General features: G+C 43.8%; 1 protein-coding gene and 1 long non-coding RNA gene across 5 annotated transcripts in view; one reads left to right on the top strand and one right to left on the bottom strand.

The window, feature by feature from the left end:
* Window positions 1–27074, top strand: part of UST (uronyl 2-sulfotransferase) — a 276031-nt gene that overhangs the window by 215501 nt on the left and 33456 nt on the right. Inside the window, exon 8 of one of the 4 annotated variants that reach the window (XM_039532955.1) lies at window positions 21808–21918. The exons of 2 other annotated variants lie outside the window; for them this stretch is intronic. In XM_039532955.1, coding sequence (XP_039388889.1) covers window positions 21808–21887 — 80 coding nt within the window. In that variant the 3' untranslated portion in view covers window positions 21888–21918. Of the gene's footprint in view, window positions 1–13838; window positions 13971–21807; window positions 21919–27074 lie in introns of those variants that run through there. One more of the 4 variants, XM_039532956.1, reaches the window with a different exon arrangement.
* Window positions 1–27074, bottom strand: part of LOC120402368 — a 70989-nt gene that overhangs the window by 11707 nt on the left and 32208 nt on the right. The window contains exon 2 of the long non-coding RNA XR_005597191.1: window positions 11382–11561. This is a non-coding gene — a long non-coding RNA (uncharacterized LOC120402368). The remainder of the gene's footprint in view (window positions 1–11381; window positions 11562–27074) is intronic.

Below are 27074 nucleotides of genomic sequence, written 5' to 3'. Positions count from 1 at the left end.
TTCCTATGCAGATCTCCTCAGTACATCTTAGTCCTGATCTAAAATACGTTCTTGGTGTTCCATTCCTTAGGAGGCTTCATGAACAGCACTGATATTACTATCATGACAAATTACATGGTGTCCTTGTAAAAGCAACAGATATCCAGAACTGCCTATGATAGGACTACAAAATGTATTTCTATTTGTGACTTGAGCAAGGACTTAAAATTAGATCTTCACAGTTGATAGGTTAGTGCACTAACTTGCTACACCACAAAGTGTTTTAAGGGTTTTTACCTTGGCTATCTTGCTGCTTTTTGAAGATAAAGGATGAATGGTAGGAAAATGTCATCAGTTGAATATACTGAGATAAGAACAACCAGTAATCACCTAGTCATGGAACTTTCTGTAACCATAAACTCCCAACTCACTGCATTTTGCAATTTGTGAGATTGGTTAGATAACTATCCACACTTGTGTGAAGTTCTGAAGCAGAGGATAGTCAAATGAAAGCAGTCTTTGTTGGTCACAGATGAAGATATATTAGGAAGTCTTGTTATTAATTCCTAAATGCATGACCTTGCACTTTTCACTATTAAATTTCATCCTATTACTATTACTCCAGTTTACAAGGTCATCCAGATCTTCCTGTATGACATCCCGGTCCTTCTCTGTGTTAGCAATACCTCCCAGCTTTGTGTCACCCGCAAACTTTATTAGCACATTCCCACTTTTTGTGCCAAGGTCAGTAATAAAAAGATTAAATAAGATTGGTCCCAAAACCGATCCCTGAGGAACTCCACTAGTAACCTCCTTCCAGCCTGACAGTTCACCTTTCAGTATGACCCGTTGTAGTCTCCCCTTTAACCAGTTCCTTATCTACCTTTCAATTTTTATATTGATCCCCATCTTTTCCAATTTAACTAATAACTCCCCATGTGGAACCGTATCAAATGCCTTACTGAAATCAAGGTAAATTAGATCCACTGCATTTCCTTTGTCTAAAAAGTCTGTTACCCTCTCAAAGAAGGAGATCAGGTTGGTTTGGCATGATCTACCTTTTGTAAAACCATGTTGTATTTTGTCCCAATTACCATTGACCTCAATGTCCTTAACTACTTTCTCCTTCAAAAAAATTTCCAAGACCTTGCATACTACAGATGTCAAACTAACAGGCCTATAGTTACTCAGATCACTTTTCTTCCTTTCTTAAAAATAGGAACTATGTTAGCAATTCTCCAGTCGTACGGTACAACCTCTGAGTTTACTGATTCATTGAAAATTCTTGCTAATGGGCTTGCAATTTCATGTGCCAGTTCCTTTAATATTCTTAGATGAAGAGTATCTGGGCTCTCCAATTTTGTCCCATTAAGCTGTTCAAGTTTGGCTTCTACCTCGGATGTGGTAATATCTATCTCCATAGCCTCATTCCCATTTGTCATCCTACCATTATCCCTAAGCTCCTCATTTGCCTCATTAAAGACTGAGGTAAAGTATTTGTTTAGATATTGGGCCATGCTTAGATTATCCTTAACCTCCACTCCATCTTCAGTGTTTAGTGGTCCCTCTTCTTTCTTTGTTTTCTTCTTATTTATATGGCTATAGAACCTTTTAGTATTGGTTTTAATTCCCTTTGCAAAGTCCAACTCTACATGGCTTTTGGCCTTTCTCACTTTATCCCTACATGATCTGACCTCAATAAGGTAGCTTTCCTTGCTAATCCCTCCGATCTTCCACTCCTTGTAGGCTTTCTGCTTTTTCTTAATCACCTCTCTGAGATGCTTGCTCATCCAGCTTGGTCTACAACTCCTGCCTATGAATTTTTTCCTCTTTCTTGGGATGCAGGCTTCTGATAGTTTCTGTAACTTTGACTTGAAGTAATTCCAGGCCTCCTCCGCTTTTAGAGCCACAAATTCTTCAGTCTAATCCACTTCCCTAACTAATTTCCTTAATTCTTTAAAGTTAGCCCTTTTGAAATCAAAAATCCTAGTCCCAGGTCTATTTTTGTTTATCGTTCTGAATTAGCTCATGATCTCTTTGAACCAAGATTGTCCCCTACAACCATTTCTTCTATGAGGTCCTCACTACTCACCAAAACCAAATCTAAAATGGCATCCCCTCTTGTTGGTTCTTCAACTACTTGGTGAAGGAATCCATCAGCTATCGCATTCAGGAAAATCTGAGCCCTATTATTATTACTAGCACTTGTCCTCGAGTCTATATCTGGGAAGTTAAAGTCTCCCATGATCACACAATTCCCATTAGTGTTTACTTAATTCAAAACATTAAAGAGGTCTCTATCCATATCCAAATCGGATCTAGGCGGTCTGTAACACACCCCAAGCACTATCTCAGGGGAGGCTCTAGTAGCTTTCTTTCCCAATGTGATTTTTGCCCAGACAGACTCTGTCTTATCCATTCCATCACTTCTTATTTCTTTACAGTTTACCTCATCATTGATATACAATGCTACTCCACCACTTTTGCCTTTATTTCTGTCTTTCCTAAACAGCGCATACCCTTCAATACCTGTACTCCAGTCATGACTACTATTCCACCATGTTTCTGTTATCCCTATAATATCTAGTTTCACCTCCTGCACCAGTAGCTCTAGTTCCTCCATTTTGTTACCTAGGCTCCTCGCATTAGTGTACAGACATCTTAATTTTTGCCGTTTGGCTTCACTGACATTCTTTACTCGGTTAGGCACAGACATTCTACCACCAGTATCACCTATTAGACTGGTATCTACACTAGCCTTCCTCCTTATATCCATTCTCCTGCCCACGGCTGTAGCCTTTCTTACTTTTTCTTCCCTCTCAATGTTAAATTCCAGCGTGGAGATTACCTGGACATCTCCCAACCATCTCCCCCAAATTCCTAGTTTACAGCTCTCTTAATCAGTTGTGTCAGCCTCCATCCTAGAAGTCTATTTCCCTCCTTACTCAGGTGAAGTCCATCCTGAGAGAACAGTCCTCTGTCCATGAATGCTTCCCAGTGGCCATACATCCCAAAGCCCTCCTTATAGCACCACTGCCTGAGCCATCTGTTGATCACCATAATCTTGTCACACCTTTGTTGCCCTTCTCTAGGAACAGGCAGAATCCCACTGAAGATCACCTGAGCCTCAATTTCCTTAAGCGTCTTCCCCAGCCTGGCATAGTCTCTCTTGATATGTTCCAGCAAAAATCTAGCCATATCATTCGTTTCCACATGAAGGACAATCAGCGGATTCTTTCCCGCTCCCATTAGGATCCTTTTCAGCCTCAGGTCCACATCCCGTATCTTAGCACCCGGCAGACAGCACACCCTTCTGTTCTCCGGATCAGCTCTAGTTACAGGCCTGTCTATTCTTCTCAGTAAGGAGTCCCCAATCACGTAGACCTGCCTTTTCCTGGTGACAGTGTGATTCTCCGGTCTATCCCCTGTTCCCTCTGGCTGCAAGTCCTCTCGATTTCTATTGTCCCTTGCAATCCTCCACAACCCATCCTGTATCCTCCTGGGGTTCATATTTGGTGTTGTCTCCCTTGACTTTTCCCCTCTTCCTATAAGACTAGCTGCTCTTCTCTTCTTCCTTGCCCTCTCACCTTCAGCAACCACCTGCTCTGCCCCTTCTTCATTTTCCAACTCTGCAAACCTGTTCCTGAGCTCTATTTCTCCTTCACTGGCCCGTCTTTTCCTGTGCCTGGTTCTCTTAGTCACATGCTTCCACTGTCCACTTTCCTCACCCAGCAGTCTCCTCTCAGAATTCTTTGGTCCTGCCTCCATCTGCAAGTCTGAGCTTTTCCCTTCAGCCTCCTCATGTCTTTGCTCCGTCATCTGCTCGAACCCCCTTCTAAACTCGACCAGAGCTTCCATCTGCATCTCCAGTCCTCGGATCTTTCCTTCCATCGGCTTTATCAGGTGGCACTTCATGCAGACAAAACTCTTTTCAGGTACCTCCTCCAGGATCATGTACATGTCACAGCTTCCACATCCAGTCATGCTCATTGTGTCTTTCACTGCTGCCTCTCTATCGGTCATAGCCTTCCCACCTAAAACCTGTTAGTCCAGGAAACAAACCGAAGCAAACCACCACTACCTACAGCAAAACAAACCCCCAACGAGCACCAGAACACCGGCAGAACACCACCCATTCCCTTCACTAGTCTGTCTATTCCTCTGCCTAGGTCTCTTAGTCTCCCCCGCAAACTCCCCTTGCAAACTCCCACTGAAACTCCCCTGTTTACAGCTCTGTTTGCTGGCTCCTGTGCCACTGCAGCTGTCTAGCCTCCAGTCATTTGATCCTTGATCATCCTTCCTTGTGAGTTAATGGGGGGGGCAGGGCTGACCTCAGAGAGAAGGCTTAAAAGCCAGACACTAAGGGTACATCTGCACAGGGATCAAATACCCACAGCTGGCCTCCGTCAGCTGACTTGGGCTGGGACTCCAGGCTGAAAAATTGCTGTGTAGATGTTCAGGTTTGGGCTGGAGTCTTCCCACCTCACAGGGTCCCAGAGCTCAGACTCCAGGTTTTCAGTCCAGAGCCTGAGACTGCTGACCTGGGCCAGCTGCAGGTTTTTTTATCCCTATATAGATGTACCCTAAGGGGCCAGAATGAGCTAGTGAATAGGGGACAGCAAACAGGGATGTTTGAGAGAGAGATTGATCCTCTGGTGAAGGAGGAGCAATTACTAATTCTTGGGGTGAATGAGCTTGCTTGTCAGTTTGGTTTTTCTTTTGACTTGCTTAAAGTTTAGTGTGGTCTCTTTGGGGATTGTGTATTTAAGGATTGTGTGGGAGTAGGGGCCAGAGGCCTGCTAGCTGAGTGTGCACTTGCAAGGCTCTAGCCTCCTGTCCTTTGATCCTCGATCACCCTTCCCATGTGTGTTAAGGGGGGGTCAGGACTGATATAGGAGAGAAGAGCTTTAAAGTCAGACACTACTCAGGTCCTGGTGTGGATTTGCACAGACTGTAGCCTGCATTTCCCATCGTAGAAGCCAGGCTCTGGTAGACCATCCCATGTGAGAGTGCCTACTGGTAGAATCTCTTAGGAAGCAGGTGGGGAAAAGAGAGTCCAGGAGAGTTGGCAGCTTTATAAAGAGACATTATTAAGGGCACAAGAGGAAACTATTCCAACATGTTACCCCAGAATTTGATATTCCTGCATGTACCCTGGAATTTGACAGTACCACAGTCAGCAATTTTGAATTTTCAGCCACTGCCAGCTGAAAACTAAACATCACATAGCTAGGAAAATCTTACGCCCTGAGAGGCACATTTGCAGCTTTGCTATCAAAATGGGAGGATGGGATAAGAAGTGAATGTATTGTGAGAATAGAAGGAATGTTTGGGCGGCTGACCTTGGTCGTAAGAGCCTCTGACACCTTTAACATGTTTTATTATTGTTATGACTAGAAATGTTTTGATTATAAGAGACAATGAGTAGTTTTGTTGAAAGTAGGAGAATTGGTGACCCGTGAAGAGTTACCATGGTGACCCACTAGGAGTCACAATAGGTTATCTGCTTTGTTTGAAATTAGCTATAAACGATTAGGCGAAAGATTTTGCTTTGGAGCAGTCCGAGGAAGCTTTCTTTGGGCAAGGATATGATATCCCAGTGCGCCCCGCCCCCGAAGCCTATCCACTGATCCCTCAAAGCTATGTCAGACTTTCTGGGTAACAATAAATGTATTGAAATGCTTTAACCCTACTGTGACAGCGCGTGTGTGCACTTGAGAGCTAATTTAAAAAAAAAAAGTTTTAGATTAAAGCACTACTGCTTGTGCCAATTATTTATCAGACGGATGAGCTGTGCCCCCATTAATTTATTCCTGACACCACCTGGAGAAAAACAGTTAAGTTACCACTGCTTTGGGTCCTGAAAACACTGGGTAACAAATGTTCCTTGTGTTGGCAGAGCGCATCCACAGTTGATGCTCTAGCACCAACAGAGAGAGCAGTGCATTATGGGTTGCTATCCCACTGTGCAAATCGCCACCTTCTACTGCTAGGAGTTCTGGGAATGGATCGCAATGCATCATGGGGGTGGACTCACCATCCCATGATCCAGTTTTCTCTGTCCCATCATTCCATGGGCTTCTGACTACATTTTGTGCCATTTTTCAATTTCCTCTGTAAACTGTGCACCCACAATCTCTGCCTGAAAGCATGGATCCTGCACTGCTCACCAGTCTTGTAATGAGCATTATGAACACCATGTGGCTGATCCTGCAGTATTTCATGAGCTGCGAATCTGAAAATGAATCTGTGGTGCCCACCCTGCTGCGTGCCATGGAAAGAAACAATTCAGGATTAATGTTGGAATTCACGGAGCAGCCACACAAAGTGGATTTTCACTATTGGGTTCAGGAAACAAGCACTGAGTGGTGGGATTGGAATGTGATGCAGGTGTGGGATGATGGGGAGTGGCTTCAGAATTTTCGGATGCGCAAAACCACCTTCCTGGAGCTGCGTGCAGAGCTTGCCTCTTCCCTCCAGCACAAGGACACCAAAATGAGAGCTGCCCTCACGATGGAAAAGCAAATGGTGATCACTGTGTGGAAGCTGGCAACTCCAAGATGCTACCGGTCAGTCATGAATCAGTTTGGAGTTCAGAAGTCCACCATAGAGGTTGGGGTTATGCAAGTGTGCAGGGCCATTTATTGCCTTCTGCTATGAAGGACTGTGACTCCGAGTAATGTGTGGGAAATAGTGGATGGCTTTGCACCAATGGAATTACCTAACTGTGGTGGGGCAATAGATGGCACACATATCCCCATTTTGGCCCGAGGCCATCTTGCGACAGAGTTTAGTATATCAACAGAAAGGGCTACTTCTCTATGGTATTGCAGATGCTGATGAAGCACCGGGGTAGTTTCACTGACATCAACATGGAGCATCTTCACAGAAAGCTGCAAGCAGGGACTTTCTTTCCAGATCAGAAGATTTCAGTGTGGGATGTTGAAATGCAGTGGTGATCCTGGGAGACCCAGTGCATCCCATACTCTCATGGCTCATGAAGCCTTACACCGGAAACCTTGACAGCAGCAAGGAGTGCTTCAATAATAGGCTGAGCAGCTGCAAAATGATAATTGAATGTGCCTTTTGCAGATTAAAGGGTCACTGGCACTGCCTTTATGGCAGGTTAGACCTCAATGAGGAAAATATTCCCACAGTCATAGCAGCTTGCTGTGCTCTGCATAACATTTGTGAAGCCAAGGGGGAAAAGTTTCCCCAGGAGTGAAGCATTGAGGTAGATTGCCCGTGGCTGATTTTGAGCAGCCAGGTACCAGGGCTATTAGAGGGGCTCAGTGGGGGGCTATTTGATTCAGGGAGGCTTTGAAGCAGCACTTGGACAATGAGCCCCAGTAATGTGTCTTTCTGTAATGCATTCAGTCAGGCATTGTTTACCTGCCCTTTTAAACGACCCTTGTAAAGATTGCTGCCTGAGAGTTAATTGTAGTATGCAAATGTGCCGATTGCCACTGTGTGTGAATTTCTGCAGCAACCACTGTGTGTAGGACACAAAGATTTGTTGTATTTCGAAGACTAAACTTTTATTAATCAGCAATACACAGATTTCCACATACAAGGGACATGACACTGAGGAGAACTCTCTCAAATGAAGCTCTTACAGCTGTGTGTAAGTCCAGCTGTCATTATGGAACATCAGCAAAGAATCCTGTGGCACCTTATAGACTAACAGACGTTTTGCAGCATGAGCTTTCGTGGGTGAATACCCACTTCATCGGATGCAAGTAGTGGAAATTTCTAGGGGCAGGTATATATATGCAAGCAAGAAGCAAGCTAGAGATAACGAGGTTAGTTCAATCAGGGAGGATGAGGCCCTGTTCTAGCAGTACAGGTGTGAAAACCAAGGGAGGAGAAACTGGTTCTGTAATTGGCAAGCCATTCACAGTCTTTGTTTAATCCTGAGCTGATGGTGTCAAATTTGCAGATGAACTGAAGCTCAGCAGTTTCTCTTTGAAGTCTGGTCCTGAAGGTTTTTTTTTGCTGCAGGATGGCCACCTTAAGATCTGCTATTGTGTGGCCAGGGAGGTTGAAGTGTTCTCCTACAGGTTTTTGTATATTGCCATTCCTAATATCTGATTTGTGGCCATTTATCCTTTTCCTTAGAGACTGTCCAGTTTGGCCGATGTACATAGCAGAGGGGCATTGCTGGCATATGATGGCATATATTACATTGGTGGACGTGCAGGTGAATGAACCGGTGATGGTGTGGCTGATCTGGTTAGGTCCTGTGATGGTGTCGCTGGTGTAGATATGTGGGCAGAGTTGGCATCGAGGTTTGTTGCATGGATTGGTTCCTGAGCTAGAGTTACTATGGTGCGGTGTGCAGTTACTGGTCAGAATATGCTTCAGGTTGGCAGGTTGTCTGTGGGCGAGGACTGGCCTGCCACCCAAGGCCTGTGAAAGTGTGGGATCATTGTCCAGGATGGGTTGTAGATCCCTGATGATGCGTTGGAGGGGTTTTAGCTGGGGACTGTATGTGATGGCCAGTGGAGTCCTGTTGGTTTCTTTCTTGGGTTTGTCTTGCATCTTTTCAGTTCATCTGCAAATTTGACACCATCAGCTCAGGATTAAACAAAGACTGTGAATGGCTTGCCAACTACAGAACCAGTTTCTCCTCCCTTGGTTTTCACACCTGTACTGCTAGAACAGGGCCTCATCCTCCCTGATTGAACTAACCTCGTTATCTCTAGCTTGCTTCTTGCTTGCATATATATACCTGCCCCTAGAAATTTCCACTACTTGCATCCGACAAAGTGGGTATTCACCCACGAAAGCTCATGCTGCAAAACGTCTGTTAGTCTATAAGGTGCCACAGGATTCTTTGCTGCTTTTACAGATCCAGACTAACACGGCTACCCCTCTGATACTTGATTATGGAACATATCCCTAGGGACAAGGGTACTGCGACGGGCCAGGAACATGCTTGTAGGTATCAAAAAGTTTCATAGCCTGGATTGAAGCTGCAACTGCACAGCCTTCTCTCCCCACAGACCCAACACTCCGATGTACTCCAGGCAGGAGCACGTTTGCTGTGGAAAGCCGACATGGTCAGCTAGGAAGATGCTATGTGAACTCTCCATGCCAAGCAAACAGGAATAGGAATTAAAAAAATTCCCAGGGCTTTAAATGGGGGAGGGTGCATGCCTGTGTACCTGGCTGAAGTTGTGTGGGGGATGCGTTCCGGCAGTCCTGACATCTAGAGCATCACTGCCCGACACTGAGAGTCCAGGCTGTGGGCTCCCTGCTCCACATGGAGCTCCCAGCTGGAGCCTGGCTGCCACCCAGGCTCTCAGCTCTCCACTCCACAGGGAGCTCCCTTCCATGAGGAGCGGGGAGCTTAGAGGAATGGCTCCGGGGTGGAGCTCTGCAGGGAGCTGAGAGCCTGGGCAGTAGCTAAGCTCGCACCTGGGAGCTCGGTGCCGAGCTGAGAGCCCGGTTTCTGAGCCCCCCATCTTGCCCCTCTTAAGTCAGTGCAAGCGCTCCTGCAGAGGACACTCGCCACCAACTGAAGGAGGGTAGTGTGGACATGAAGAACCACAGTAATTACTGTGGGGGCTGTAAGTCGACCTAACATAGGTTGATTTAATTTTGTAGTGTAGACATGGACTTAGTCCTGCCTCAGTGCAGGGGACTGGACTAGACCGGTTAAGGCCCCTTTTAGTCCTACGTTTCTGATTCTATGACTCAATGCATCTTCTAGGAGCCCTGACCAAGTGTTTTCCCTGTCCAGAACTGCCAGCTTTTGGGACTACATTGGCTAGCTCCTGATCTCCAGGCAGAGTGGAGGTTATAAATTCCTTATATTACTGCATCCCCCCATCCAGGTGAACTTCCTGCCATCAAGACAATGCTTATGGGAACCTGGAGTTAACTGAGTCCTATATGTTTTTCTCTCCTATTTATTCTTCTATCTGGACTATGCAAATTTTAATCAACTTCCTCCTTCTGCCTTTCCCAACAGTGTAACCCATTTCCTGATACAACATTTGCAATCATTAAATTTATTCAAGTTGATCAAACTGTTACTTTGGTTTTTGTTGGTTGTAGTTTTTCTGACTAAATACCAAAGACTAGAAAAATCTTGCCTTCAGAAATTATCCAGTACATGTGTTAAAATAGCAAAATATTATTAAGGCTAGAGCACTATTAAGCTGATAAGTCTACACCCATGCTCTAATTTGTCATGATATAAGAGTTCCATTATCCATTAAGGTGCCAACTTAATGGGATATGATTGTGGGTATTTTTCTCAGTAACACTAGTGATATTTTCTTTTGAAATTAATTTATGTAAGCTGGGAGGACAGTAATGCAAAGATTTTTTTTAAATCAAAACATTATTAAACTCTTCAATCACTGTTATTCACAAACTATGCAATGTTTGAGATTTTAAATGCAATTAGCTTGGTTTACTAGCTACTGTGTGTATATAGTCTATGTAGACTTCTTTTTTTTGACTGCACTAAACTCACAGTTCTGAAATGCATGCCGGCATATTTTTCTTATTTTGGGGGTCTAAAAACAATAATAAATTTGCACCACAGAAAATTTTAGCAGTAGAGAACATCAGGAAAGTTAGTTTTTTATCACGTGAATAAACATGTCAGTCTTGGTTAATCCATGTGCTCAGTATTTTAAGCCTTATACATCTTTATAATACTGTACAATGAAATGCTAGTGTTTTATATAGTGGTTATGTTTGATTAGTAACATTGTTTTCATCCTCCAGAATGCTTTAAAGCTGTATGTTTGCTTTCTGGGTTTTTTCGATTCTTTCTTTTGACTGAATTTTTTTCTTAATGGTGGCATCAGATCAAATGCGGTAGAATGGAAGCCCAACTTGCCCAAAAGTGTCCTTGTCCTAATTTGATAAGAAGTCTCTTGCCAGCAAGAGGACAGTGAAAGTCTGTTAGGCTGACTGCTGGAAGAAATAACTCTTTATCTTGATTTCAGACTTCCACTTTTTATCCCTGAAATGATTCCTGAACCTGGGTCTCTTAGATTTTCTGCTTTATCTGAGAAAAATGCAGCTCAGGATCTCTGGTGTTCTTTCTGTGAATACTTGAAATGAGAATCACTTGACACAGCTGTAAACATTATTCCTGCCCTGGATACCTAACATTTTTGTTAAAATGTTAATAACATTGGTGAAGTCACACACAGCCTTGTCCCCTACTTCAGTCTTCTCCCGTAACACCACCTGTCCTCCACATTCAAGCTCCAACCCTTAAACACCTACCTGGTCATTTGTAAGAAATTGAATCATCCTTAGTGCTTAAAAATATGTCAGTGTTTCCTTCCTAAACCAGCTAGATATTTTGAAGCAGGGAAGAGGGGTACATCTCTGGATCCCACTCTTCCTGCTGTTTACACTTATTTCATCTTCACCTGGACAAGGATGTATTGGGTTGACTCAGTCTTCCAGTTGAACAGCATTGGACGTGGCCTCTCTGGAGTCCGTCATTGCAACTCTTGGTTTGACAGGAGGGGTTTACTAAAAAGACTATTATGTGTAGTTCGTCCTTCCTTTAGGCACCAGATATCACAGCTTTCCCAAGGTTGGAAGAGCTAGGGAATGAATTGGAACACAAATTGTTAGAACATGGGGGTCAACCATCGGCATAATATTTGACAGATATCTGCTTTGTGACAAGAGTCCGTGCCTATTTGAAGGGTGCTATGCACAGAGAGAATAAAGGGTGGTTAACATAGCAGATTTTTCATGAGTGAAGAAAAGTTCATGTTCAAACACAGCATGTATCCTAAGTGAGCTATCACATCACAGATAGCCAAGAAGAGCTATCGTGTAACAAACATACTCTATCTTCCTCCACCCCACCTCCTGTTCCTTAGGCGGTGGAGCAGGGGCAGATGCTATATGAAAGTGCTTTGAAAGTGTAGGAAACAAATGATAGTGCTCAGTTTACTGGACTCTAATTCTATAGCACTAGAATTTTCTTCTACTTCTGCTTTTTCCCCCTCTCACCCCATCCTTTAAGCAGAGAGATGCTCAATCTCAAAGCCTTGGATTGGAACACTTCCGAATTTTGGGTAAATGTGACTGTGTATTCATGCTTCCCAGCTGGTCCCTTCCTATCTAGTGAGTTTAAACCAAAACCCTTCATACAGACACTCCCATTCTTCATGAAAGTTCTGGTCTAGACTTAGACCCAGATTGCATGTCATTGTACATGTTAGCATTCCTGCTGCTCCTTATATTCTCACAGTTTTAGGAGCCCAATTGAAGGAGAACAGTGGCCAGAGTAACAATAGCTCAGCTGGTTATGGAAATAGCTTATGACCCTTACATCCATTACTTTGACTAATTGCCCGCTGCCTTTGAAAGCAGACAGTGGTTGCAGGTTCTTTTTACGCATATGTTGTCAGAGTGTTACCGGTATGGTGCTCTGCTCTCTCCAATGTTGATATCACTCGGCTGCGTGCGTGTGTTCCCTCTGTGTGCTGCCCCAGCTCTGCGCAGATAGCTGACACAGCAGACCCGACGAGAACCCCCAATAACCACAGAGTCCAGTAAGATGCAAAGTCACGTTGACTAGGTTTATTGCAACCTCGGACACAATGGCAGTTCCCTGTAGGTTTCTTAGCCTAACTCAGGGCATACTACGAGAAAGTGCCTCTTGGCAATGGACCCGGCTCAGTCAGTGGTGGGACTTTCCACTGCCCCCTAGGCTGGACAAAGACACCGCCCCAGGGATGCGTTCTTCTACACAGATACAAACAAGTTACACATCACTCCTGACATATTGAGGTGCAACCCCTCTACGTAGCAAGGTTCAACCTCTCTACGTATTAAGGTGCTGCCTCTCACCTTGTACATGTTGGTTCAATCAAAACAACTCTATCCATCATATTACCCTTTTGCCCCTGTCATTGGGATGGGCCAGCCTGTTCTTTATTATCTGTGTGGAATGTGCAAGTATGTGAATGTTCAGTACCTTTTAGGTACGTATCTTCTTGCAGCCTCAGCCCTTTCCTTGTTAGCTTCTATGAGCAGGGCCTACCTCTGGCTCACAGCTTAACTTTGCTTTATGTTAGCAAAGTCTTGACCATTACTTTAGTTTAGGCCTCAGGCCTCATACCAGGCCTCTGATACCAAGGTTTATATCTCAGGGTCTCCTCTTACTACAGTCTTGGATTTAAAAAGCAAATGAACAACAGGAAAGATATTCACAAAGCACAGAAAAGCACAGGGTTTTACTCTGCCTTTTTATTGCATGCAGTATGCCAGAAAAGGTAAAAATGAATAGCATCTAATGTAAAAGAATAGGCAATAAAACCGCGGTTATCGCCTCAGAAACAGCACTAATCCCCTCACCTTTCTGTAGAAGCTCATAAACATTGTCATCTTTAGTATCAAAAGCCATAAAAAACATTTTCCTCAGTACTAGACATTTATTTTTCTGTTCATTGAATGTTAGTTATAGCTGTAGGAATGCAGAGATTTTAATATGGAGCAAGAAAATGTTATTAGATTTTTCAAACAGTTAATTTTATTGCATGCAGTGAAATGACTCATGCTGTCAAGTGGAGCAAAATTTACTATCAGAGGAAAGTGTAAGAAGTCTGTGTATTCTTGGAAATTACAGTGCAAGATATATGCATATGAGATCACATCTCCTAAAAGTTCTTACAGGTACACTATCAATATATAAAAGTCGCATTCAAGAAGAATATGTTTTTATCTAATTTACTAATAACCATTCATGTAACAAAAATATTTTAAAGATCATTTTAATCAATTATGCTCATGTTCCTTAGCTTTTTGCACTTCAGACATCTTGGATTCTAACTTTTTCCAGGACTTACCTTTTTTCTTTTACCCAGTAGGAAATGTGAAAGAGGGTGATGCTGCCACCTCCTTTTACTATAGGGCTAAGGATGAGTGATGAAGGTGCTAATGCTGCCTTCTGCCACCACCAGCATCTCCCTAAGTGCTATACTGAAGATTGTGTTGCCCACCTCCCCAGAGCGGGGCGCTTGGAAAGGTAATGTGCATACTGATGATTCTACCAATGGAGCAAGAGCTCCTCATTGTCTCTGAGGTGACCAGGTCAAAACAAATTTCCTAATGTATGGAGGCGGCTCAAACATTTGTTGTCATGTACCTAGGGAATGGAGTGGGGAGAGATCCATTTCCCTTTCTTGCTCCTTTCCTCGGTAATACAGGAGATGCGTATTTCCCTAGGGCCCCTTCGATGTCCTCGGCCTTAAATACTTACATGAACTCTTCCCTTGCCTTGTTCATGAGGGACACCACCCTTCCAAGCAGTAATGGAGTGAACTTGCAGTGACTTGGTGACAGTACTGCCCGTTTCTTTTGGAGGAGTTGATGAAGCCAAGAGTGAAATCCAAGGAGAGCAAAGGTGGCGGGGGGGAGATTGCACTTTTGCTTCTTTCCCCCCTTAAAGAGGATAGAGTGGATGTGTGTGCAGATAATGCTGCCAAGAGCAAGGAGAAGTTGGAAAAGAGGCATTGTTTTTTCTTTGAAGTTATCCTTCTTTTCTTTCCTCAAACAGTTTGCCCAATGACCAGTTTACATTTTTAAATCTATTTTTGACAAAAAAGAAAACTGCAAATGTAGGTTAGACGTACAGCCTGTAACATTCACCAGGCTTTTCATGGAAATTATATATGCATTGAAATGACCTCTTATAACTAAAGATATTTGCATTCCAACTTGGAGAAAACACCTTCATGGACTATTTCTCACCAAGGATTAGTACATAAGAGAAATGTGCAGGTATTTTTTACATTAAGTTGATTTTAAGTAATACACAAACAAAAAGTTGGAAAAGTTTTTGAAATGTGACCCCCCCATATGCTTTTTTTCAGTCTCTTGTCTCAAAACCAGCTAATCCAATTAACTTCAAACTTTCCCTAAATAAACAAACTTCCCAAAAGGCAAGAACTACACATCACAAATTCTATATGGAAAGAATGTTTTCCAAAATTTTGGGATGGGTTGCCCAAAGTTGTGTTTATTAAGGGAACAGTTTAACTATGGCAGCTTAACTATAGAAACACTGCTGTAATGAGTCCGTAGTGTGTTTTCCATCTAGCAGGTGGAACTGAATAATTGTGTTCAAGAACTAATATGATTTGTCCAGAAGGTGGTGTAATCTCCCTACTTTTCCAGAGTTTTCAGGGAAGTTAGACACTCTACCAGCTTGCAATAGTGACTGTAGATTTGCATTTATATGCTGTTCAGTGATGAGAAAAGGGGAATATGAAAGCTGAAGGAATTCCCCTTTTCCTCCCCCTCTTGAATCTGTGAGCTTTCAAAATTATCTAGACGAATGCTAATAGTCACACTGGCTAGAGCAGCTGGCTCATTTTATAAGTCATTGCTTAAATAATGGTGCCTTCTAAAACAAACTGTTTTTAAGCTCTGAGTATAGTGTTTAATCTTTTACCCTAAAACAAATTCACAGCTGTGTGTGTGTGTGTGTGAGAGAGAGAGAGAGAGAGAGAGAGAGAGAGAGAGAGAGATCGGGAAAGCAGGGTGCCCAGGCACATCCCCATTCATGCAGTGACATCAATGGGGTTCTGCAGTCCACCCACCAAAAAGGTTTTACCTCTAGTTTGCTAAATATTAGCAAACATAATGTCAAAAACTGCTCAATTATTATTTTCGGTCCTTAGTTTTGCACATTAGATTCTGAGAGTTTAGCCTGAGTTGGAACATTTGATCTGAAACCCCTCAAGCTTTGGGGGAAGGTCAGATCCCAGCTCTTGCATCATGGACAGATCTGTAATTTAAAATCTACATTGACTGCATCTGTCAAATTCTCTAGAAGGGAGGGAGGTCTGTTTTTTGTCTTCAGGAAATCTGAATACCATTGTGGTAAAACTGAGCAGTTCTTAGACATGATCTTTAGGGAGGATTTTAACAAATAAACACATAAGGACCTTGGTCTTGAATCTCTGTTTTGCAATATGGACTCAAAAGATCCTCCAGTCTGGGTTAGATTCCTGCTTCTTCACAAACAAACCTGTGTCAACATGTTCTCTAGGGATGAAGATTAGGGCAGCTCAAAACAGCTGTAATCTTTCTTCAGCTGGGACGTCTGGAATCATCTTAGTTCAAAAAGTGGGTGCTGCTCAAAGAGGGAAAATAAAAACTATGAGGGTGGCAGTGGTGGGAAAACCATCCCCCTTTCTATGGGTGAAGGGATCTCAAGAGGTCATCTAGTCCAGCCCCCTGCATTGAGGCATGACCTAGTAAACCTAGACCATCCCTGACAGGTGTTTGTACAACCTGTTTTTAAAAACCTGCAGTGATTCCCCAACCTCCCTGGGAAGCCTGTCTAACCTAAATCTCCCTTGCTGCAGATTAAGCCCGTTACTTCTCCTACCTTCAGTGGACATGAAGAACAATTGATTGCAGTCCTTTCTATTATAGCCCATAATGTACTTGAATACTCTTATCAGGTCCCCCTTCAGTCTTTTTTTCCAAAGACTAAGCATAGCCAATTTTTTTAACCTTTCATCATAGGCCTGGTTTTTCACACCTTTTATCATTTTTGTTGCTCTCCTCTAGACCCTCTCCAGTTTGTCCATATCAAAATGTGGCACCCAGAATTTTACACAATACTCTGGCTGTCAAGTACTGAGTAGAACAGGACAATTGTCTCCTGTTTCTTATACAACACTCCTGTGCATACACTGCAGAATGATCTTAGCCTTTTTTTGCAACTGTGTCACATTGTTGACTCATATTCAATTTGTGATTCACTATAACTCCCACATCCTTTTCCACAGTATTACCACCTAAACAGTTAATCCCCATTTTGTAGTTGTCCAGTTGATTTCTCCTTCCTAAGTGTACTAGTTTGCACTTGTCTCTATTGAATTTTATCTTGTCCTCCAACGTGCTTGCCACCCCTTTCTGCTTGGTGTCCTCAGATTTTATGAGCAAACCCTCCACTCCATCATCTAAGTCATTAACAAAAATATTGAATAGTACCAGACCCAGGACAGATCCCTGCAGGACCCTGCTAGATTTGCCCACCCAGTTTGCCAGTGGACCATTAATAACTATTCTTGGAGTATGGTCTTTCAACCATCTGTGTACCAATCTAGTAGTAATTTAATTTAGAGCACATTTCCCTAGTTTGCTTATGAGAATGTCATGTGGGACTTTGTCAAAAGCCTTACTAAAATCAAGTATATCACATACAGCTTCCTCTGATTGACTAGGCCAGTAACCCTGTCAAAGAAGGAAATTAGGTTGGTTTGGCATGATTTGTTCTTGACAAAGCCATGGTGGCTATTCCTTAAAACCCCATTATCCTCCAGATGCTTACAAATTGATTGCTTAATAATTGCTTCCAGTAACTTTCCAGGTATCGTAGTTAGGATGATTGGTGTATAATTCCCCTGGTCCCCTTTGTTACCTTTTAGAAGATAGATACTATGTTTGCCATTCTCCAGTCCTTTGGGACCTCACCCCTCCTCCATGAGTTCTCGAAGATAATTGCTTACAGTTCTGAGGTAACTTCAGCTAGTGCCTTAAGTACTCTAGGGTGAATCTCATCAGGACCTTTCAACTTAACTTATCTACATATTCTTTAACCTTTTCTCTCCCTATTTTGACTTGTGTTCCTTTCCCCTTGTTGTGAATATTAACAACAAGGGGAATGAATGAGTAAAGTTCCCTAAGAACTTACTGCTGAGTGTACTTGAACCATGGTGTATCATGAAAATTAAGCCAACATACAGCATCTCCTCCATATTTTAACTCTATTGTGAAATACTTCAGGGTCCAGAGCTTATGTTTCATTCCACATGTTTATGCTCCTTGCATTGTTTTCAATTTCCTTTTATCAGAACTATTGATAAGCTTTCTGGTTTTGGACTAAACCCACATGGACATAATCTCATACTTTGGTCTCTTAAAGATCAAATGTATTTGTGGCCTGATGTAGGCTGCATGTCAGTCAAGAATTCATGCATATTCTTTGCCAGGAGATAATTTCAGGAGTTCAGTGTTGGTATCTTTCAGGCAACTATATATTTATGCAATGAGCACAACATCCTTTTAAGATATCAGAGCCTCATAACATTAATGCTGCTTTTAATCTGAGAATACTCCAAGATTCCTTGACACGTCTTGAACATTTTTTATCTGCACTATCGCAATTTAGCTTATAAGCAAGAAGTGTAGCAAAAGCTCTCAGCACTCAGGGAAAGCTGCATTCAGATCCAGTGCAATACTAGCTAGTTGAATATGTCCCTTACATAATCTCAGGCTGGTGATGGCAAAAAACCCACAACCTTTCTTATGCTGGGTAATTAAAGTTTGTCATGACAGTTCATTCCTTCTTTGATAAGAGAAGAACAATTGTAATGTTATATTAATCAATAAAATGACAATCAGATCAAACCCTGCTATTGTGTATGATGTATCACAAAATGTGTTATTTTTTAAAAAGATCATTTGAACAGGAATTACGTCAGCATCACTTCTTATGAAAATTGACTTCCATTCGGGCAAGATAATATATAAGGGGAGCTGGATTCTGTTAACTAAGTTCCAATTTGTAGGGCCAAATCCTGCCCTCAGATACACATAAATAATCTGACGTCTCCAGTAGAATTGAACAGGTGTCGTTTCCACCTGTGTAAAAACAATAAACTTGCACAGATGTATCTGAGGGCAGAGTTTGGTGTTCCCCAAGTCATTAAGAACCAAGCTTGACTATCAGATCCTAGGATGAGTTTGCAGAGCAGACAGTTGGGAAAACCATCATTTACATCAGGGGTGGGCAAACTACAGCCCGTGGGCTGCATACGGCCCACCAGCCATTTTAATCTGGCCCTTGAGCTCCTGCTGGGAAGCGGGGTCTGGGGCTTGCCCCACTCCAGCCGGAGAGCAGGGTCAGGGGCCACTCCGCACAGCTCCAGGAAACAGTGGCATGTGCCCTCTCCGGCTCTTGTGCATAGGGGCAGCCAGGGGGCTCCGCTCCACACACTGCCCCCGCCCCAAGCACCACCCCCACAGTTCCCATTGGCCAGGAGCCGTGGCTAATGGGAGTTGCAGGGGTGGCACCTGCAGACAGGGCAGTGTGTGGCAGAGCTGCCTGGCCGCACCTGCATGTAGGAGCCAGAGGGGGAACATGTGGCAGCTTCTGGAAGCTGCTGGAGGTAAGTGCTGCCCAGAGTCTGCACCCCTGAGCTACCCCCCTGAGCCCCAACCCCTGTCCCAGCTCTGATCCCCTCCTGCCCTCCAAACCCCTCGGTCCCAGTCCAGAGCACCTTCCTGCACCCCAAACCTCTCATCCCCAGCCCCACCCCAGAGCCTACACCCCCCAGCCAGAGCCCTAACCCCCCGCACCCCACCTGCCCCAACCGACAGCCCTCTCCCATACCCTGAACTCCTCATTTCTGGCCCCACCCAGACCCTCACCCCCTCCTACACCCCAACCCCAATTTTGTGAGCATTCATGGCCCACCGTACAATTTCTATACCAGATGTGGCCCTGAGGCCAAAAAGTTTGCCCATCCCGTTTTACATCAGATGAATTCATTTAATGTGAAAGACACAATAAACATGGGACCTCACAATGCCATATTTACAGTCATTTTCAGAGCTTTTTCACTCTTCCCTAAAGACTGCAACATATGTTTTTTGCACATAGATCCTAACTCCCCATCCATAAAGATAGCAATGTAGACTGACTACATATTTGACCAATTGTTCTGATTTCTGAGACTCCTTGGAAACGCCCCAGGAGTTGCTTGGGACTGAGGGTATCTCTGATGCTTTGAAACGGTTTCTCTGAGTGTGTCTTTAGAGAACTAAGAGGTCCTGAAGGTATTAATTATTAAAAGTAACTTGACATTTAATTTCTGAACAGTATGTCTTTGCAGCCTTATTAGGCAGCTTGATTCAGTTTTCAGGCTAGCATTGCAGTTCATCTTCCTTCTTGTTTAACAGGAGCTTTGGGGTGATGTAAGTATATGAATTATTATAATATGGAGTGTTCATATCTGTGAATTATGAAATTATATTGTCTTCACCTTGTATTTCTGTAGCTCATTTTATCTTTGACTGACAGATCCCAGTGATGCTCAAATACCATGGGATGAGCATGGGCTAATTAGACAAAATTATCTGTAAAAGGACAGGGTTTTACCATGCACGCTAGTGTTTGAGGGGAAATACAACTCTATCCCAATATAACGCGGTCCTTGGGAGACAAAAAAAATCTCACTGCATTATAAGTGAGAACGCGTTATTTCAAACTTGCTTTGCCCCCTGCCCCCATTCCTTGTTCCCTGACCGCTCCCTCCAGAGACCCCTGTCCCTTGACTGCTCCAACCCCTATCCACCCCTCCCCGCCCCCTGACAGGCACTCACCGGCAGCGGCAGGAAGTGGAGCAGCCCAGCCCCAGCCCGCTCCACTCCGCCACCTCCCAGCCGCGGTGCTCCGTTTCCCGCCGTCGGTGAGTGCAGGGAGGTTGGGGAAAGGATGCCCCTCCGCACTCACCTGTGGCGGGAAGCGGAGCGACATGGCCCCAGCCTGCTCCGCTTTCCTTGCCCTGGCCCCAGCCGTGTCTCGGCGGGGTGGCTGGGGAAAGGTCCTACACTCACCTGCAGCGGGAAGCGGAGCGCCATGGCTGGGAGCTGGCGGAGTGGAGCTGGCTGGGACTGGGCTGCTCCGCTTCCCGCCGCAGGTGAGTGCGGGGAGGTTGGGAAAGGACGCCCTCCGCACTCACCAGCAGCGGGAAGCGGAGCGACACGGCCCCAGCCCGCTCCACTGTGCCACCTCCCAGTCACGGCGCTCTGCTTCCCACTGCAGGTGAGTGCGGGGAGGTTGGGGAAAGGACGCCCCCCGTACTCACTTGTGGCGGGAAGCGGAGCACAGCACTGCGGCTGGGAGCTGGCAGAGTGGAATGGGCTGGGGCCAGGCTGCTCCGCTTCCGCCACTGCTGGTGAGTGCGGGGGGGATCCCTTCCCCCAAACCGCCTCCCCCAAGCGACTCGGCTGGGGCCAGGGCGAGGGAAGCAGAGCAGGCTGCTCCCAGGCCCCCGCTAATCCCCCAGGCCACTCTGAGACTGTCGGGGTCCCCAAAAGTGCCCTCCCACAGCTCCTGCCCCCCAGACCCTAGGGAGGAGCCCCTGACCACCCCCGAGACCCTCTGCCCCTCATCAAACCCCTCAGCTCCGGCCTGACCCAACACCCTTAACACGCTGCCCAGAGCAGCGTGTCAGAGCTTTACCGTGTTGTATGTGAACCCGCGTTCTATTGGGTCGTGTTATATCGGGGTAGAGGTGTGCTACTTTTCAGTAAGGATATTGGAGTGAAGTTTAAATGAGTTTTAATGTACACCTCTACCCTGATATAATGCAACCCGATATAACACGAATTCGGATATAACGCGGTAAAGCAGTGCTCTGGGAGGGTGGGGCTGCGCACTCCGGTGGATCAAAGCAAGTTTGATATAACGCAGTTTCACCTATAACACAGTAAGATTTTTTGGCTCCTGAGGACAGCGTTGTATCAGGATAGAGGTGTAGTTTATAGTTTCCTTTACCCATGTAGCTATAACTTCATATATCTGTCCTTTGCACACTTTAGGGTATGATTTCATTTCAGTGAATGGAGAAATTGGTGTGCAATTCCCATTTAAAAATAGATGTTGGTAAGAGTTAGGTTGCTAAGAGCCAGAGTCACTTTTGAAACCGGGACTTAGGTTTCTAAGTTACTTAGGTGCTTTTGAACATGTTACCCATTGTGTGTAACAAATGAAGCACTGCACTAAAAGTGCGGCTCTTGTTTTCCCCCCAGATTCACCTCACGGGCTACATGCAGCCCAGGAGGATCCATTCTCAACACAGAGGAGTATGCTAGGAGGTACAATCCGCTAGTGTGCCTGAGTACTACCAACTCTTCAAGCCAGTAGGTACATACGTAAGTTAGCAGGTGTTTTAAATTGCTTCCATGTAGAGAAGTAGCTTCCAACCACGTTGTACCAGCCCACCCTGGGAGTTCTTGCCCTGTGCCATTAGTGTTTCATAATTCCAAGGCCATATGGGACCATTGGGATCATCTAGTCGGACCTCCTGTATAATACAGACCATAGAACTTCCCCAAAATAATTCCTAATGCACATCTTTTAGAAAATACACCTCTACCCCAATATAACGCGACCCGATATAACATGAATTCAAATATAAGGCAGTAAAGCAGTGCTCTGGGGGTGGGCGGGGCTGCGCACTCCGGCGAATCAAAGCAAGTTCGATATAGCGCGGTTTCACCTATAACACGGTAAGATTTTTTGGCTCCCAAGGACAGTGTTATATCGGGGTAGAGGTGTACATCCAATTATGATTTCTTAATTGTCAGTGATGGGAAATGTACTGTGATCCTTGTCTGTTAGTCTTTAAGGTGCCACAGGACTCTTTGCTGCTTTTACAGATCTAGACTAACACGGCTACCCCTCTGATACTTGTGATCCTTGGTAAATTGTTCAGTGGTTAAGTACTCACTGTTAAAATTTTATGCCTTATTTCCAGTTTGAATTTGTCTAGCTTCAATTTCCAACCACTGGGTTGTGTTACAACTTTCTCTGCTAGATTTAAGACCCCATTATTAAATATTTATTCCCCTGTAGATACTTATCGACTGTAATCCAGTCACCCCTTAGCCTTCTCTTTGTTAAACTGAATAGATTGAGCTCTTTGAGTCTACCACTATAAGTCATATTTTCTAATCCTTTTATCATTCTCATGGCTCTTCTTTGAACCTTCTCCAATTTATCAACATGCTTCCTAAATTGTGGACACCAGAACTGGACACAGTATTCCAGCAGCAGTTGCACCCAGTTCCAAATACAGAGGTAAAATAACCTCTCTACTGCTACTTGAGATTCCCCGTTTATGCATCCCAGAATCACATTAGCTCCTTGGCCACCGGGTCATACTGGGAGCGCATGTTCCTTTGATTAGCCACCACCACCCCAATATCTTTTTCAGAGTCACTGATTCCCAGGAAGGAGTCTCCCATTCTGTAATTATGACGTATATGTTTTTATCCTGATGTATACATTTAGCCATATTAAAACACTTATTGTTTGCTTGCGCCCAGTTCACCCAGCAGTCCAGATCTTTCTGAATCAATGACCTGTCCTCTTCATTATTTATCACTCCCCCAGTTTTTGTGTCGTCTGCCAACTTTGTCAGTGATGACCTTATGTTTTCTTCCAAGTCTATAATAAAAATGTTAAATAGCATAGGGCCAAGAACCGATCTCTGTGGAACCCCACTGGAAACACACTTGCTTCAGTGATAATTCCATGTTTACAAGTACAGTTTGAAATTTGTCAGCTAGCCAGTTTAATCCATTTAACAAGTGCCATGTAATTTTATATTCTAGTTTTTAATCAAAATGTCATTTGGTAACAAGTCAAACACTTTACAGATGTCTAAATATGTTACAATAACACTATTACCTTTATCAATCAAACCTGTAATCTTAATTAAAAAAAAAAAGATACTAAGTTAGACAGGATCTGTTTTCCATAAACCCGTATTGATTTGCATTAATATTATCCTTCTTTAATACTTTATTAATCAAGCCCTATATTGGCCGCTCCCTACTTCCCAGTATCTTTACAAATTTAAATTAAATGCCTGCTACAATATTCCAAAAGTTAAATAGCATATATTATCAATTATAACAAAACAGATTTTTTAAGAAATTAAAATCAATTGGAATAACCATGGATGCCATCTACACATATCTCCTGTGGAGTCCTTACTAAAGCAGTCTGTGCAGTATGACACATAGAATACAGTAGCAACAATTAAACTGTTTTATTCGTATGTGTTTAGTACATAGGACCAGTGCTGATGTGGGTTTTTACAGTATTATTGTTTTTCAGTATTCTTCTCCCATGGCCTCCCAAGATTTCAGCTGCATCAGAGAAATATTAAGATGGTCTCTTAGTCACTTTCAGAAGTGGGAACCATTTGGAAGAGTAAAGGATGAAACTTCAATTGCTTAAATTTTGGGAGGCTTATGGGAGGGAATCAGTAAAAGGTGAGCATGAATTTCATGATGGATCCACCACCTATGGGGGCTTTGGTGTGACCCCATAGTCCTTGCTATAATCAATGATAATTTAAACTTCCTGTTCATGGTTTATGCTGCTGCCAAATCCACTTATTTGATGGAATAACAAGCAGCCTTATACACAATTTGGGATATATTGTTCCTTATATTGGTAGGACTGTCTCTTACTTAGCTTAAAGTCTGCACTGTGTTGCATATAGGCTATAGTACTAAAGAACCCCAGTGACTTCGAAGGGGTTCTGTATGGGTGAGAGACCATAAACACAGAGACCAGTGCAGCATCAAGGCCTGTGTCTTTGCACACTAGCTTGCTCAGTGAGTCCTCTGGGCCCTAGGGGAATACAAATAAGGATTATTACAGTTCAACAGTAGTCACAAAAATAGGAGAAGGGGAGTTTAAGAAAACAGGATTCCTGTGGCAGAGAATTCACTGCAGGTCAGAGCAGGATGTGGCCTTCAGTTTTACAAACTGCAAGAACGAGCGGAGGGGAGGCCTAAAGGAGATTCTCTGCTAGAATGCTGAACAAGCGAACAGTTTAAGGGGGGGAATAAAGTTTGTGTTCCAGGTACTGATCCAGCTGCCAAGCATAGTGTACACGCCACCTGAAGATCCCATTTCCTTTCACTCTATGTGCTTTGAGAGTCTCAGTATATTTCTGTTATTGCTGTTCTAATCTGCAGATACTTTTCTAAAGTTATGTTCCAGCTAAACCAAGGAGCTGGAATGGCAGTGAGGCCAAACAATGTTAATTTTGCCATAAAAGTCTGAGCCTGCTTTGTCAGCTAGTCTTACAGAGGAAAAAGAAACCATTGAGATGGTTTCTGATATTCTAGCAGGAGCAACAGCAGCAGCTGTTTTGGTAGCAGTAGCAACAGCTCATATAATAAATGTTTCATGATGAATGCAAATAAAAGCCAACTCTGAAATTCCAGCTCCACTATGTACACACAAAATGTAAAACCAATTCAGAATAACAAAACCACTCAGTTTAAAGGTTTTCCCTCCTCCCCTAAATAAATTCCACATGAGCATCAGTGTTTGGTCTGATGGGCTCACCCAGAAAACATTTTTAACATACAGCCTGGGGAAAAAAGAGTAAGCATGAAGACAGACCAGAAGAAAATATTAAAATAGAATCCAAGTGCAATAAGGTGTGTGGTTTTGGGGGTGGTTCTTTAAGATACCAAGACTGGAATTAAGGTACACCTGATGTTTGCAAGTCAGTTCACTTTCTTTGATGGGAGGATGTGGAGAATTTCTTCATGGACCTCCGTGCAATCTGATTTCAGCAGGGAATGTATGGTTTTAAAAGCAGCAAAGTGCATCCGACAAAGTGGGTATTCACCCACAAAAGCTCATGCTCCAATATGTCTGTTAGTCTATAAGGTACCCCAGGACTCTTTGCTGCTTTTACAGATCCAGACTAACACGGCTACCCCTCTGATACTATGATTTTAAAGACATCCTCACACCTGCCCTCTGACGTGGGGTGAGTCTTGCCATACAGCTGGGAGATTTCCAAGGGAATATAAGCCACTGAAGTGTTGTGTGTCGGGGAAGGATACGTTAGTATTGGAGAAAGGGAAAATAAAGTGGAGGTGGGGCAGGGGGAATAATAAGAGATCTTTGCTGTGGGGCAGTTTCTCAATTTGCCATACCTTTCCAAATGCACAAGTTAAAAGGCCAAAAAGAATGCGGGTGAACTGCACATTTTCCCTTCTCTTCCTGACTTGCTGCTCTCTCTGGAGCTGACACTCCTCTCACTGGTTCTCTTGCTCTCTGCAGCAATCTCTGCCTCAGGTCTCTCGCACCAGGGTCACCGCTCACCTTTGGATTCTTTTACCTTACTCAAACTATAGCACCAGGCTCAGGAGGAAGAACAGCTCTCATCTATACTGGGGCATTTTGACTTTTCACAGGGAGAGGACAGAGAAAAGGAGTCCAGCAGCAGAGCAGGAGAAAGGCAGGAGGCTGGGCATCCAGAGATCAGCAAGTAAAATGAGTTGAGTACAGGCAAAGCCAGACTGCAGTTGCCTTGGCAGTATCCATTATATGGTCTCCAAAACCCCCCAATCTGTTTTCTGCTTGACCCATTACGATTCTGCGCATGCATGCACTCACTCACTCATGCTCTCTGTCTCTCCACAATCAATTCATTTCTCCCCATGCTCCCCCAATTAATCTACTCTGGTTCCCTCCTAATCAACTCTATGTATCAATAAAAAGTATACTGTGATCAGAAAAGTTTTCCCCGGTCAACTGTTGGGTCAGCAATATACATGGCTTTGCATAAATCATAATTGCAACCCTTGGTAGAGTGATTCTCTTTATTACATTTTGCACAGTGAAGACCTTCAGTGGGGTAATTTTTTACATTCATATGTCTTGAGCCACAGGATTGGTACAAGTTATGTGTCTTTCATCATACAAAGCTGCTGCTCTTGTTACTACGTAGGGTATTGGCCTGCCTCTCTAGCTGCATGTAAAATAGCAAATGTTGGAGCCATAATTCACCACCAGTTTGGCATCTCTGGTGTTAGAAAGGTTGAAGCACTAGTGCAGACAAGGGTTAGGTGCTTTTCCCTATCTCTGCTACTATTGATTGAGCTGCACTGGTGGTGAATTGCTGATTTTTGCTAGATTAGATAAGAGCTTTATATTCCTTTGTTTTATCAGTGAATAGAGTGACCAGACAACAAGTGTGAAAAATTGGGACGGGGTGGGGGGTAATAGGAGCCTATATAAGGAAAAGACCCAAAAATCAGGACTGTCCCTATAAAATCGGGACATCTGGTCACCCTATCAGTGAGTGCTGGCAAATCCCATTTCTGTTGAATGCATTTACGTTTCATCACCTTGTATTAAAATGGTTATCTTTTTCAACAGGGCTTTTCTTGATTCATTAGCTCTTGCTATATCTATAACTTTCTCTAGTAAAGAATGGCTCTTGCACTGGTTTTGGGTTTTTTGGTTGGTTTTG

The sequence above is a fragment of the Mauremys reevesii genome, linkage group 3 (assembly GCF_016161935.1).
Source record: "Mauremys reevesii isolate NIE-2019 linkage group 3, ASM1616193v1, whole genome shotgun sequence".
Taxonomy (NCBI): Eukaryota; Metazoa; Chordata; order Testudines; family Geoemydidae; genus Mauremys; species Mauremys reevesii.
Note: the sequence above shows the minus strand (reverse complement) of the source record. Positions and strands in the feature narration are given on the sequence as shown.